Source organism: Elaeis guineensis, chromosome 1 (assembly GCF_000442705.2).
Source record: "Elaeis guineensis isolate ETL-2024a chromosome 1, EG11, whole genome shotgun sequence".
Lineage (NCBI taxonomy): Eukaryota > Viridiplantae > Streptophyta > Magnoliopsida > Arecales > Arecaceae > Elaeis > Elaeis guineensis.
In genome coordinates this window covers 146,354,374-146,367,406 of record NC_025993.2, presented here as the reverse complement: position 1 = coordinate 146,367,406, position 13,033 = coordinate 146,354,374, and the positions used below count along the sequence as shown (strand labels likewise).

At 34.1% G+C, this 13,033-nt stretch overlaps 1 protein-coding gene across 7 annotated transcripts; it reads right to left on the bottom strand.

Annotated features, from left to right (window-relative positions):
* Positions 1 to 486: 486 nt before the first annotated feature.
* Positions 487 to 11,212, bottom strand: LOC105038925 (E3 ubiquitin-protein ligase makorin). 7 transcript variants are annotated; one of them, XR_830810.4, is made up of 8 exons: positions 11,054 to 11,212; positions 9,574 to 9,661; positions 8,669 to 9,465; positions 7,220 to 7,289; positions 3,100 to 3,188; positions 2,934 to 3,003; positions 2,544 to 2,666; positions 1,390 to 1,782 (listed from the first exon to the last, which is right to left on the bottom strand). XR_830810.4 is itself a non-coding variant. In XM_010914852.4 (7 exons), the coding sequence occupies exons 1-7, from the start codon at positions 11,062 to 11,064 to the stop codon at positions 1,748 to 1,750; spliced, it is 1,227 nt and encodes a 408-aa protein (XP_010913154.1). In that variant the 5' UTR covers positions 11,065 to 11,212; the 3' UTR covers positions 1,390 to 1,747. The 7 variants fall into 7 exon arrangements, 5 of the variants coding, with proteins under 5 accessions (XP_010913155.1, XP_010913154.1, XP_010913157.1 ...); XR_003799869.2 differs by lacking the exons at positions 1,390 to 1,782; positions 2,934 to 3,003; positions 3,100 to 3,188 and adding exons at positions 487 to 839; positions 963 to 1,142; XM_010914852.4 differs by lacking the exons at positions 2,934 to 3,003; positions 3,100 to 3,188 and adding an exon at positions 1,972 to 2,074.
* Positions 11,213 to 13,033: the final 1,821 nt, after the last annotated feature.

The window sequence follows — 13,033 nt, the reverse complement described above, 5'->3', positions numbered from 1 at the left end:
GGTTTTGATACAAGGTCCTTCATTATGAGTTGAGCGTTGATACACAGAAATAGCAACTTAGGAATATTTGACCCTCCACGAATCACACGGGGTGACACGCTAGCAGTAGCAGGAACCCCATGCACCATAAGGATCGTATCGTACCATTCGGCGTTCACTTGTTTTGTTTTTTTTGGTAAGAAGTAACTTGCTTTGTTGGAATATTTGATACCAAGTCGCTTGAGAAGCAGTGTTAATTCCCAATAATTACAATGATCAAATTTGATACCAAGTCGCTTGAGAAGCAGTGTTAATTCCCAATAATTACAATGAGCAGGTGAGAGAACAGAATGCCTCAGCAAAGAGACTCATCATGTCTCACCCAAAAAAAGAGACCCCATCACGAATCTGCGGCAAACTTTTCGTGCTACGATTGTCCAAGTGGATTGTTGCTTGCATTCGCGTAGTATGCAATAACCCATCTCCAATGGAAAAAGAGGCGGAAAGTGTGGGAAACCCTTGACATTTAGGAAATGGTAATCATTGCTTTTAGCCTTTTTCTTTTCCCCAAAAGAAAGCAACTAATGACAAAGAATGCGGATACATGATTCGAACCTAGAAAGTAGACTCAGATGATGGCGCATCATAAAGAGTGGAACAATCTAATACGACAAAGTTCTTTCTTGCATAATTTATTAAAACATCCAATACGTCCCGGAGGCAATGCACAGCCAACGCACACCACTTCCGCCGGGGAACAGCAAAACACAGCTATCGCGCACCATCTTTTTCCGAGACTTTCCGTACTGCCCAAGCATGTCACCAGGACTGCTTCAAAGCGACCATGCATCTAGACAACACTAGAGAAACGGAGAAGCGCCTTGAGCAGAGAAGAAAGAAAGAGTTTGGTAGATCAAATACGACGAGGCAAAAACACGTGGAAATTTATACGCATGGACGAGCTTTCTAAGTTGGGTCATAACTGAGTTGCAAGGCCGATACGCGAAGGGACGATCTCAGACCGAGGAAAATACAACGGAGACCTTCCCAGTAAACCACGACTCCAGAGGGTCGCCGCAGTTAAAGCATTATTTCGTCTCACAAGGATAATGTCTCGAACATCTAAGCAGCCACAAAGCGACCTGACCGATTTGCGGTCCATCCTGAAATCATTAAGAGCTCACCGGCACTCATGCCTTCGAAAACAAAATTGAATATGGCAAGCAAAGATAAAAATAATAATTCAAAAAAGCCTTGACCAACATTACAGCTTTTTGTTCGGTATTAAATATAGAATCTGATGCGCAAGGACAATACATATATATATATATATATATATATATATATATATATATATATATATATATATATATATATATATAAATCAAGACATTGAAACATTTTTCTGCATGATGAGCAAAACAACAGAAGCTCATTCCTCATGGAAGAACCCAGCAGACTCACTCCACTAAAAAGCCTGCATGTCTTGTAACAATATAAGTTCATTGTAAATTTTAAAACCACGTCTTGGCAGAGAACTAAGAATAACTAACGGAACAATGCCAAAATTTGTATGTGATATGATGCTGAAAAGAAACAGGCACAAGGTCTCATGCAACAGCACAACTTTGTGACTAGTAAGGGTGAGTTTTTCATGGTAACACGCCATTATTTGTGTTTTCCTTTCTCTCTTGCTATTTCTGTTTTTCTTTACCATTTATGATATATTTTTTTCCAACTGATAATTAAGCAAGCCCAACAGCGTCATTTACATGTCTCTATACTTCATCCAGTCAAAATATTCTGCATTAAAATGCCAATATATCAGTTCCAAGATTCAGAATAGACTAGAAAGTAATGACCCAAAAGTACTGCATCAATCTTTGGAAAAGATCCTTTATGCAAGCAAAAAGAAAATATACCAGAAATGTTTCAGGCTATTAGTATTCTTTAACCATATGCAAAGAGTGAAGGGCAACAGTTGCCACTCACCCTTGAGTTTAATTATGGGAGTACAGAGACATCCCAAATTTTGGGTGCCAGATTTATACGCCACTTGGTCATTTCGAATGAAACTATACACCGACAGATGGGCCTTCAGATGCAGCAGACAATAAGTCAAACTGATTGTGATATAAATCTTCCCAACTTAAAAAAATAGTGGCAAACTAAATTGGATTAATTATTGATTAAATCAGAATTTCTTTCATACTTGGGACATTTCCTTGGTATCACAGATGTCAAGAGAACAACAAACTTCAAGATTACCCTGCTTTACATGGGTTGATTTAATGGGGCAGTTTGATATTCCAACTGGTGCATTAAGTACTTCAAAAACTTAGAAAGAAATGATAACGGTGAAACAATAAATAGACAAAAAGGCCTTACACTTAGCAGCCAATGCTGATAGAAAACATGGAAGGTGGCTAGACATGATCTCCATCAGGTTAAGGGGAAAAGGTGGTAGAACCAATAATGTTGCTCCCATTTTTAGAAATCTTGCTTACCTTCTATTATTAAACAATACATTTACCAACCTAGAAATAACAGGAACTGTAAGTTACCTTTAGACCAGATTCTTGACCAGTATACATACATCTCCCTGACTGCAGGTGGAGGTAATCGGGCAGCTGTATGAATTTTTGAAACGTGAAAATGAACATGATTCCTAGGCCATTATATATATCCTGAAAAAGAAATCAAGTAAAAAGAGCATCAGGGAAGTTCTTCTATCATCATTAATGCACTGCCGGCTCAAGCAGAAACTTCTTAAGTTGGATTGTCTTTTTTTTGTTCTGCTGCAAGTAGATTTTCTCTTCCAGCAGATATCTTACCATTTGAAAATTGAAGTTCTAATGTAAGGCATGTCATGGAACATTCAAGGATTATACTTATATTGATAAAAAGAAGTAACTCATTGTAATTTGTACAGAAGACTTAATCTTTGTGCTTACATTTAAAGTATGCATGAGTCACATAGATCCTACATCCTAGAGATGTAATGCACTGAAGAAGTCCGAAAGCCTGAGACAATGATCAATTTAGAAATAAACAGCAGCCTGTATGACAAATAGATTCCTATTTTCATGCGAAACAATATGGAAGAAAGCAATGATGAACCTAATATTCTTAGCTATCACAGTGCTCCCATCTTCAGCATCAAAATGCCGTAGTACCACTTCTTCTAAACGACCATCTCTGTAAGCATGCTGAAATAGTAGATAAGCTTGTACAATCAGGAATTCATACCTTGATATCAAGGTAAGAAATCAAATCATAAGTAGCTAGAGTTGTGCACATCTTATCAACCAAACATAAATGTATGCCCAAGATAATGCTGGAGAAGCCAAAAGGTGATGCAACATTAGCAAAATCAAACAGAAGAGATGAATGATATACCATCAGAAAGACAAACACCATTAATGTGAAAATTGGTATATGTCAAGACCTAACTTGCATGGATAGCAAACCACAAATAATATCATAGGAGTTCAAGACACAACCTACTCTAAGAAAAACTCACTATGGAATACCATGCTAACTGGAAGTAGGTAAAGAATACCTTCTTCCTTTTCCAAACAAGGCCGAGAGGATGCTTGCCAACATAATTTATAACACATCATATTCACATTTTAACCTATATCATTTAAATATTTAAGAAACTGAGAATGAACAGAATCCAGCGTGCAATTACAATACTACCATACAGGAAAAATGACAATGATGATCCAGGGTAACAGAATCAAGAACGCACTAAGAGAAGTTACACAGAATCATCAATAAATGAAATAAGCATACACTTGACTTCCAAGTCAGGAAAAAAATTGTGTTCAATGTCCAATATCAAGCTTATCAGCCAGAATTTAACAAATTCTGCACCAACTTATCATACCATGTACACATGCTTCAGTTTGAATTTCTAAGATTTAAAGCATGTCACTTCTGATGCTCGTTTTTAAGATCACATAATAATGTTCCTACTAAAAGCCAATACTCCTGACCACAAATTGAATAGGCAATTACGAGAATGAAACATTGACCAAGAACATAAAGACCGGTCTTGAGCAAGCATTAAAGTGGCCACCAACTCTGTAAGAATAAAGAAAAAGCAAAATCAAGGACTGCTTCCCATATTGCCTTCTAACCAAAAGCTGGGAGGCCACTCAAAATTCGAAGTCAACTTAGTTCAAATTCAACAGAATAAACATCCATACATTACAGATGAAGAAACAAAATGGAGATCAGTTCTCATCATCGCTAAATGAGTCCCAGTCATCAAAACCCAACTGCATTAGTAGAGCACTCATTCCCAAAAAACTGCCAATATCTTCAGTATCAAGATCCCCAAGTTCCTCTTCTTCTATAACTAGTTGCCTTGCAAGATCAACTAACTCCTCTTCTATGACTAGTTCTCTGACAAGGTTTTCTATTGCCTCTTCTGCTACAACTACTTGTCTGGGCCTGTACGTACAAGGCCTAAAGTTAGGTGGCCTTTTTGCATGCGGCTTGTAAGTGTGCTGGAACACAACAAACACGGTACTCATTAAAACCCAAACTTTTTCGAAATAGTGGAACAAGTTGCAGAATAAAAATTAAAAGCCAAGTCACATATATCCTGGCATTTACTTGTCTTAATCTAGCAAATACTTAATTAACATTCTGCAGAATAAGTTCCAACAGCTGCTACTAAAATAAATTATAATTAAAGAGAATTAATATGATGAGCATGGAACTCTTCAAAGAACAAGGATAGAAAGGATCAGATTAACAAGAATATTTGCGGCAACAACATAATTTTAACAGATGCAGATCACTTTGGTCAGATTTATATTTCACTTCAGAAATATAAAATATATAACCTGAGGTAAGCACAAAATATGCTAGTAAAAGAATTGGTCAACATCCCAAGGTGCAAGCATGAGGACTGCCAAAGAGGGTTGGGATCATGTCATGCCATGAAGAAGGTGCTTGGTCATTTCACCTAAGCCATTCCATGCATTGGATGCTTTTAGTGATCAGTCACTGGAAAACCTACACGTCAGAGCAAAAAGGCGACAGATTGACTGGCAAAGGTGGCTAGGTCGTGGCGCATCAGGCCCATAGTGATTTGATGCAACTAAGAGTGTCTTTCTAATAGACATTGTGTTTCGAATAACTCTGACTTGGATGACTTGAAATGCCACAGACTAGAAACTTTGTTTTAAAAAAGCTGTAAATTAGCATGAAGTACTTGTATGGTGTCGAAAAATGACTTTGTAGGTTGCATACTTGACGTGGGTACATGCATCATAAACATAAGAAGATACATACGGGCATACAGCATAACACAAAAGTTGGAGCTGCCCATTTATGCTACAAAAGTCATGCTTCTTTCACATAAACAAAATCAATAACAAAGAATGATCAAATGTATATATAAAATTTAAAATGGTGACAACATTGACAGGGAGATAGATTGCAAAAACAGAATAGAGAAACGAATTGTTATACCCATACATTCATGTTATGTAACAAGCAACAATACAAATACTCAACTCACAAAAGACTAGAAGGCAACTAGATCTGATCACGAGCCATGTGGCCTGCCCAGCCTAGAACAAAATTTAGTGGGCTTGGGCCCTAAAAATAGGCCCATGGGATAGGCCTAGGCAAAAAAGTAGGAAAAATCAAGACTGGCCTAGAAAAATTAAAAAATAGCCTGGCTCAAGATTACATATATTGACTAATTACATATTATGATAAAATAATAATATATTATGTAATATGATATAATAATAATAATGATAATAATACATTATTACTAGAATATTGCAAAAGGTTGAGGGAATTAAATTATATTATTGGCTAAAATATAGCATCTAGATTTTATTTTGCACTATGAAATTATATTGCATGTAGCCTATAATAGTGGGGAGGGGGAGGGGGAGGGGGAGAAAATCGAACCAAATGGGTGAGCCTAGGATTGGCTCTTCAAAATTGCGCCAGGCCACACATAGGTATCATGTATCAATCTAGGACTTTATCCAAAAAGACCAACCAGAAAGTATTATTTAGATTCCTTGGTCCTATATGAGTATCTAAAATCTTCCCAGCGAATAACCGATGTAGGACTAAATATACCATACATATTCTCACATGCTCTCCCGTCTAAGCTTTAACATTCTTACTAGGCTAAGGGTCCAAATCCATGCAAATTCATTCATAAACACCATGATTGGCCCGTAGTCATCCCCAATGAACCCATGCTACAGTGTTCTCTATTCCACATAGATTTTGATATCATTTATAACGACTCACCCAAAAAGATTAGTCAGAAGATATTATTCGGATTTCTTAATTCCGTATAAGTATCCAAAATCTTCTCAATGAATAACTGATGTAGAACTAAATATATGTCCATACGGATCCTCACACATCGGGCCAAAATTCTACTATACAGCTTAGTCCAACTCGATGTTTGACCAACTCTAAAGGCAATTAAACCCTATGAAGTAGCCAAGCATCTTTTGAGGACAAGAAGATATTGATTTTGCGAACCTATGAATCTTTTGTCATCGAATCTTCCAATAATCTAGTAATTACATATATGCACTTGCAAGTAAGAACTGAGAACATCTATTTATCCGGTCATTGCTCAGGATAATGGCTTCCTTACATTTTTGTGTTCCACAAAGGAAATGCTACTGAATGTGAAGTAACGCCATATATATGTCAGTGATGATTTAGAATGTTAACTTAAATCATAATCACATTTCAAAAACCAAAGTCTTTCCATTTGCATCATTTCGCAATCTAAGTCCTAGACAACATCCTCTGGTAGTATTCATTCTACTCAAAAACATGGTCCAATGAAGTCATGACTTGACATTCAAAGTATAGTTGCTTTATTGCCACAAGCTTTTCCAAAACAGAAATTTGCTGATCTATCCATTAGGATTTCAAGTTCTTTATCCGATCAGTCATATAGGTGTTCCAGATGAAAAGAGGAGGACAAATTGCACCAGCATAGACATTTAAGGCTTTATTTTACTTATCAAACACAATAAATTGGCATACATAGAGCATGCATGCACACACATACAAAACACATATTGTGGGGGTGGGGGTGGGGGAGAGAGGGATAACAAAGTCATTTAAGCAAGCTGCATGATTGCATTACCCTAAAAACAAGCCTCAGTTTATAACAATCACTGGAAATACTAAGATATGAAACTGAAGTCTAAACTAAAAACAGGCATACCCTGTAGAAACAACTAGTCCCGAAAGGGCATGTCCCATTCCCGAAGTCAAAGTATTTACAATCAATAGACCTGCCAAAGAAAAAGAGTATTAATCCCAAGCACATGATAAGTCAGTCAGTTTTGCAAATATTTATGGTTCACCAGACACAATCATGAACTTTACCCTACCAAACTTTATGATTTCTAGTGCATCATCCCCGTCCTTATCAGGTCATGTTTAGACAATGTTGCATAAATACAAATTTGGCAATATAAGAAAGTTAGAAGCATTCATAAATACATCTAGCTGCTATGGTAAGTAGAAGGAATTCACAACAGGATGGCCACATCTCCTCGATTCTAAACTGCTAGTGTTGGCTAAAGCCAACAACAACCCTTTAAGCCCCAAGACTGAACCAAATCAATTTCAGGCTTGTAAAATAATGCCCATCCATGAGCAAGTAACTCCAAGTTGCTAGCCTAAGGCCAAGAATTTTTTTCTACTTGCAAACTTTTCCATGTCTCCAACACCTCTATGATGCACAACTAAAAAGAAAACGATGGTAAGCATATTCTTAGAAGTTGCACATGCAGTGGTCTCCCTCTCAACTATGCAATCATAATGGACTTCAAGGATTAATTTATGATGACTAAACCTTAAAAAGGATTGACATGGAGAAAGGAGAGACAGATGAAAAATAAATTGTAATTTATTGAAAAAGTATAGGATCCACCAATAAATGAAGGATGGAAACATAACTAATTTATAAATAAATAAATAAATAACACTATAATACCGAAGGCTTTTCCTTCTTAAAGTAGGCAGACACAAATAAAAACACAGTAGACTTCATGGCAACCTTTATATGACAGCCACATCTAAATAGAGGTTAAATCTGGTATTCAATCATGTGGATCCTTGAGCATGAATTCTATCACATCAAGAAAAAAATGGAGTCAAGTGTATACAAAAGAGGAAGAAACAAAAATTACAGTAAAAGTATTCTTAAAGAAGGCAGACCCACATAGGCACCTCGGTAAGCCTTCCCATGCAGAAATTATAGTAAATTCCAGCATTTGATCAAGTGAATCTTGAGTGTAAATAATCAAAGAAGAATGTTTTCAACCATATAAAAAAATGGGAAAAATAAAAAATACAGTAAAAGTTTTCAGGTGGACCCACATATGCACCAAGGCAGGCCAAGCCATGTGAGGATTAAAATCAGAAATAGCAGAAAACTAAAATTAGAGAGATCAGACCTTGAACAGAAAAAAACCAATCTTATACTTGTCCATATTGAGTAAGTATATTATTACCTCATGGTATATTATGTAGAGACTAAACATTTCGCATAAAACATCCATGGATATGCAGCATAAAAGAAAGAAATGACATGTAGCATAAAAGAAAATCTAATAGTTGAAGCATATAGATATCCATATAGAGATAGATTGGAGTATAGAAATACTTGAGCTTGGCTTTGTAGTTATCAACGATCTCTTGTTTCTCCTCCTTTGTTGAATACCATATAACACTAGGGATGACAAAATAAGATATCTTTCTGCATATTGGACAGGCCCTCACTGCATTGTTGACATCCATGCCAGAAGCAGGAGAATTACTCCGCCAATTCCGGATGCATGAAATACAAAATGGATGGTCACATTCTGAAAGCAATCCAAACTTCCGTTCAGCAGCAGTGGGCTTAGAGAGCACTCGATCCAAGCATACACTGCATTCTATCTCCTGACTAAGCTTCAATGCTTCAAGACGTTTGTTATTTTTCTGACAGAGCTTTATATGTTCCTCTCTTTCACCCAGACGGTGTGGATGTAAGCAATGCTTTCCACAAATGGAACACAAATCCCCATGGATGTGAGGGCACTTTTCCCCATAAGGACAACTACCAGCAGCAGCAAATGAACAGATTGGCAGGTCGGCCAATATGACAGACATGGGCACATGACCGCCCTCATTTTCTGGAAATGTATGAGTCTCAAAATTTTGGGTCCATACAGGTTTACCAGGAGGAACGAAAGGTTTACTTGAGGCTGTTAACTCTTTTGGAGCACTTGATGCTGCTTTAAATTCTCCATTCAGAGCATCCATATGAGGATGGGTGATTTGAACAGAATCTGATGCCACATATGGAAGAGAACTTGATGACGATGATGAGGCAGATGCCTGATGACGAGAAACTTTAACATGGTCATACCTGCATCGACTACCATAAGAGCACACCCCTTTCTGATAAAAGGTGCATACCTGCAACCATAAACAGTACCAAGAGGAAAATATTAAATGGATGAGCTATGCATTCTAGGTTAAAGCAGCTAAACTGGATGACAAGGTTAAAGAGTTTAACATTGTTACATTGTTGGGTTGGGCTTTCCAATCATGGGAAAATTCACAGTACTCCCCTTTCAGGCATGCCCCATGTGCAAAATACTTGCAAAGAATCCTGGAAGGATTGACAAATATCAAACTGAGGATACTGTAACTAGTTTATATAGATGGAGGTCTATGATGTTAGGCTCATTCAAAAGTGACAAACACCTTGAGACACGAGTAAGCTTCATAGACTTTCCTTATTTACTAAAGAAATGTTAAACTGGTAAACTTGTGTAAAATGCACGATGAATGCATGATTTTTGTGTTTGCACTTGGATATTGTACCAAACAATGGTAAATATTTAAAACTGCATACACAACTGGAAAAACTAATAATAATAATAAAGGAAAAGGATTAGGAATATTCCCTAATTCTACCTGGCATCACTATGTTTCAAGATCCATGAGTAAGATATATGCACAAAAATAGATAATCATTGTCTTGTCAAAATGCATGAAACAATCAAATTTAGGATTCACATATTGATAAGTCACAATTGGTCTCAAGAGGCCAATTATCTCGTTCTTCATTGAATTCCCAACACCATTTTGAATTGAGTAGGACATCTGAATTCTACCCCTTGCATAGCCTCAGGGAAACAAACCTAACTCCACTTAGATGGATGAGACTCATCATACTTACTCTCTCCAAAAATTCAAATGTCGCCTCCCATTTCTATCTTAAGCTCTAACCTTAATTTGTTGGGATGGCATGAATTAAACAAAATAGACGAAGGATCTACAATCTGATAAAAGGAAGCCAAAACATATTAATGTCGATAAGTAAACAAATCTCCACAAAATCCACATGCGATTAGGATGAAATAGTCACAGAAGTCACATCCTGATATCCTCTCAACTTAGAATAGTTGTTAAATATTTATAATTTTATTGATACAAGTTTCGAAATAGTGACAAGTCATCATCTCTCTGGTGGAATTTTAACCCATTCCACTTGTCCTTGGGGAAGGGTTTTCTTCTAACTCGAGCAGCCACAATCCAAACACAGTCGATTCTGTATCTACTGAATCCCCAACCTTCTGCCAAACTGCCGGACTCTCCCCACGTCCGCTCAGCCAAAACGAAAAACCTAAAATTTCGTATCCATGTCTTACATCGGACTGTTAGAAAGCTATATTGACATGTTTCATCCAATCATCTAGGTGATTAAAAAAAGAAGTAAAAAACTGGATAAAATCTTGATCCTCGCAAAGCGGAGTCTCAAATCACCTTCTAAATGCTCTCACTAGCCTCATATGCCTCCAATATCACATCAAAAATCACAAAGAAAAGCACAACACAAGAATTCCTCACCAAAAGTGCAACCAAAAAAGCCAAATAAAAAGATACCATAGAATCCAAAATAAAGAACATCTTAATCGCGAAAAAAAGGGCAGAAATTGACGATTGACATGCGTTAGGCGAGGGGGAGAGGGACAGAGAATGCAAAGAAGATTATTACCTTCTCGACATGGGAAGAGGAGAGGAGAGGAGAGTCCAATCGAGCTCGGAATCACCAAGAGAAAAGACGGTCTCGGCGAGATTGGGGATACTAGCCAGCGGTTCTAGGGTTGGGGCGGCAGAGGATCGCCTGAAATGGTGTTCGTTTCTGGGAAACTACCGAAATACCCCACGCCAAGGTGTAAGGGAAAGAAGCGGAAAGGTAGGATTGTGATTAAAGATAAGTGTAAGGGTATAAAGTTTATGGGCCCGACCGGCTTAACATTGTCCGGTCGCATGCGCTTCTTTCTGGGGCCAAGCGCACAAAGAGACAGCATGATTAATGGAATAACTTAAACTAAACGCTAAAGAGTACGTTCCTGGGAGAAGCTGAGACTAGATTCACGGAGTGCTAATATAATTTTTAATTTATTTATTAAATTAATATAAATTTTATAAAATATTATTTAAAATGATGTTTTATATATCCACATCACCATTTTTTTTCATCTTTTTTAACATTGACGATGAAAAAAAAATTAAACTCGCTATTTCAAAAGATATTTTTGAAAATAATATTTAAATGATATTTTTAAAAAACATCATTTCAAATGATGAGTCTAATTATTAATTCTTCAAAAAAAATAAAAATAAATTATAATTTTAAATTTTTAAAAAAGTAAAAATTTTAATTTTAATTCAAATAAAAATTATCATTTCAAATTAGTATCCTCATTTCAAATTATTTTTTTAAAAAAATATCTGAAAAAAATTAATATAAAATAATAAAATATATCATAAAAAAATTAAAAAAAATTATAATTCTAAATTTTAAAAAACTAAAAATTTTAATTTTAATTCAAATAAAAATCATCATTTCAAATTACAATCCCCTTTTCAAATTAATTTTTTTAAAAAAATACCATAAAAAAAGAAAAAAATGAGAAAAAAATAAAAATTATAATTTTAAATTTAAAAAAATAAAAATTTAAATTTAAATAAAAAAACATCATTTCAAATTATTTTTTTTAAAAAAAAATATCTCAAAAAAATATCTTAAAAATTTAAAAAAATAAAAAATATCATTAAAAAAATGAGAAAAAAATAAAAATTATAATTTTAAATTTTTTTAATTCAAATAAAAAACAACATTTCAAATTACTTTCTCCATTTCAAATTAATTTTTTTAAAAAATATCTCAAAAAAATATATTAAAAAATAAAAAAAAAATAAAAAATATCACAAAAATAAAAAAAAATAAAAAAAATAAAAATTATAATTTTAAATTTAAAAAATTAAAAATTTTAATTTTAAGTCAAATAAAAAACATCATTTCAAATTACTTTCTCCATTTAAAATTAATTTTTTTAAAAAATATTTCAAACAAAGGAAAAAAATGCCTAAAAAAATGCCATAAAAACAGACAAAAAGGCCAAAAATAGAAAAAAATTAAAATTATAATTTTAAATTATTAAAAAAATAAAAATTTGAATTTGAATTCCAAAAAAATAAAAAAAATAAAAAATACCATAAAAAAGTGACAAAAAGGGGAAAAATGAAAAAAAATTATAATTATAATTTTAAATTAAAAAAATAAAAATTTTAAATTTAATTCAAATAAAAATTATCATTTCAAATTACTATCCTCATTTTAAATTAATTTTTTTATTAAAAATCACATAAAAATAACTAAAAAATTAAAAAAATTAATTTAAAATGGAAAAAATAATTTGAAATGATGTTTTTTATTTGAATTAAAATTAAAATTTTTATTTTCTTAAATTTAAAATTATAATTTTTATTTTTTTCTCATTTCTTTCTCATTTTTTCTTTTTTTATGACATTTTTTTATTTTTTTAATTTTTTAAAATATTTTTTTGGGATATTTTTTAAAAAATTAATTTGAAATGGGGAAGTAATTTGAAATGATATTTTTTATTTAAATTAAAATTAAAATATTTATTTTTTAAATTCAAAATTATAATTTTTATTTTTTTCTCAT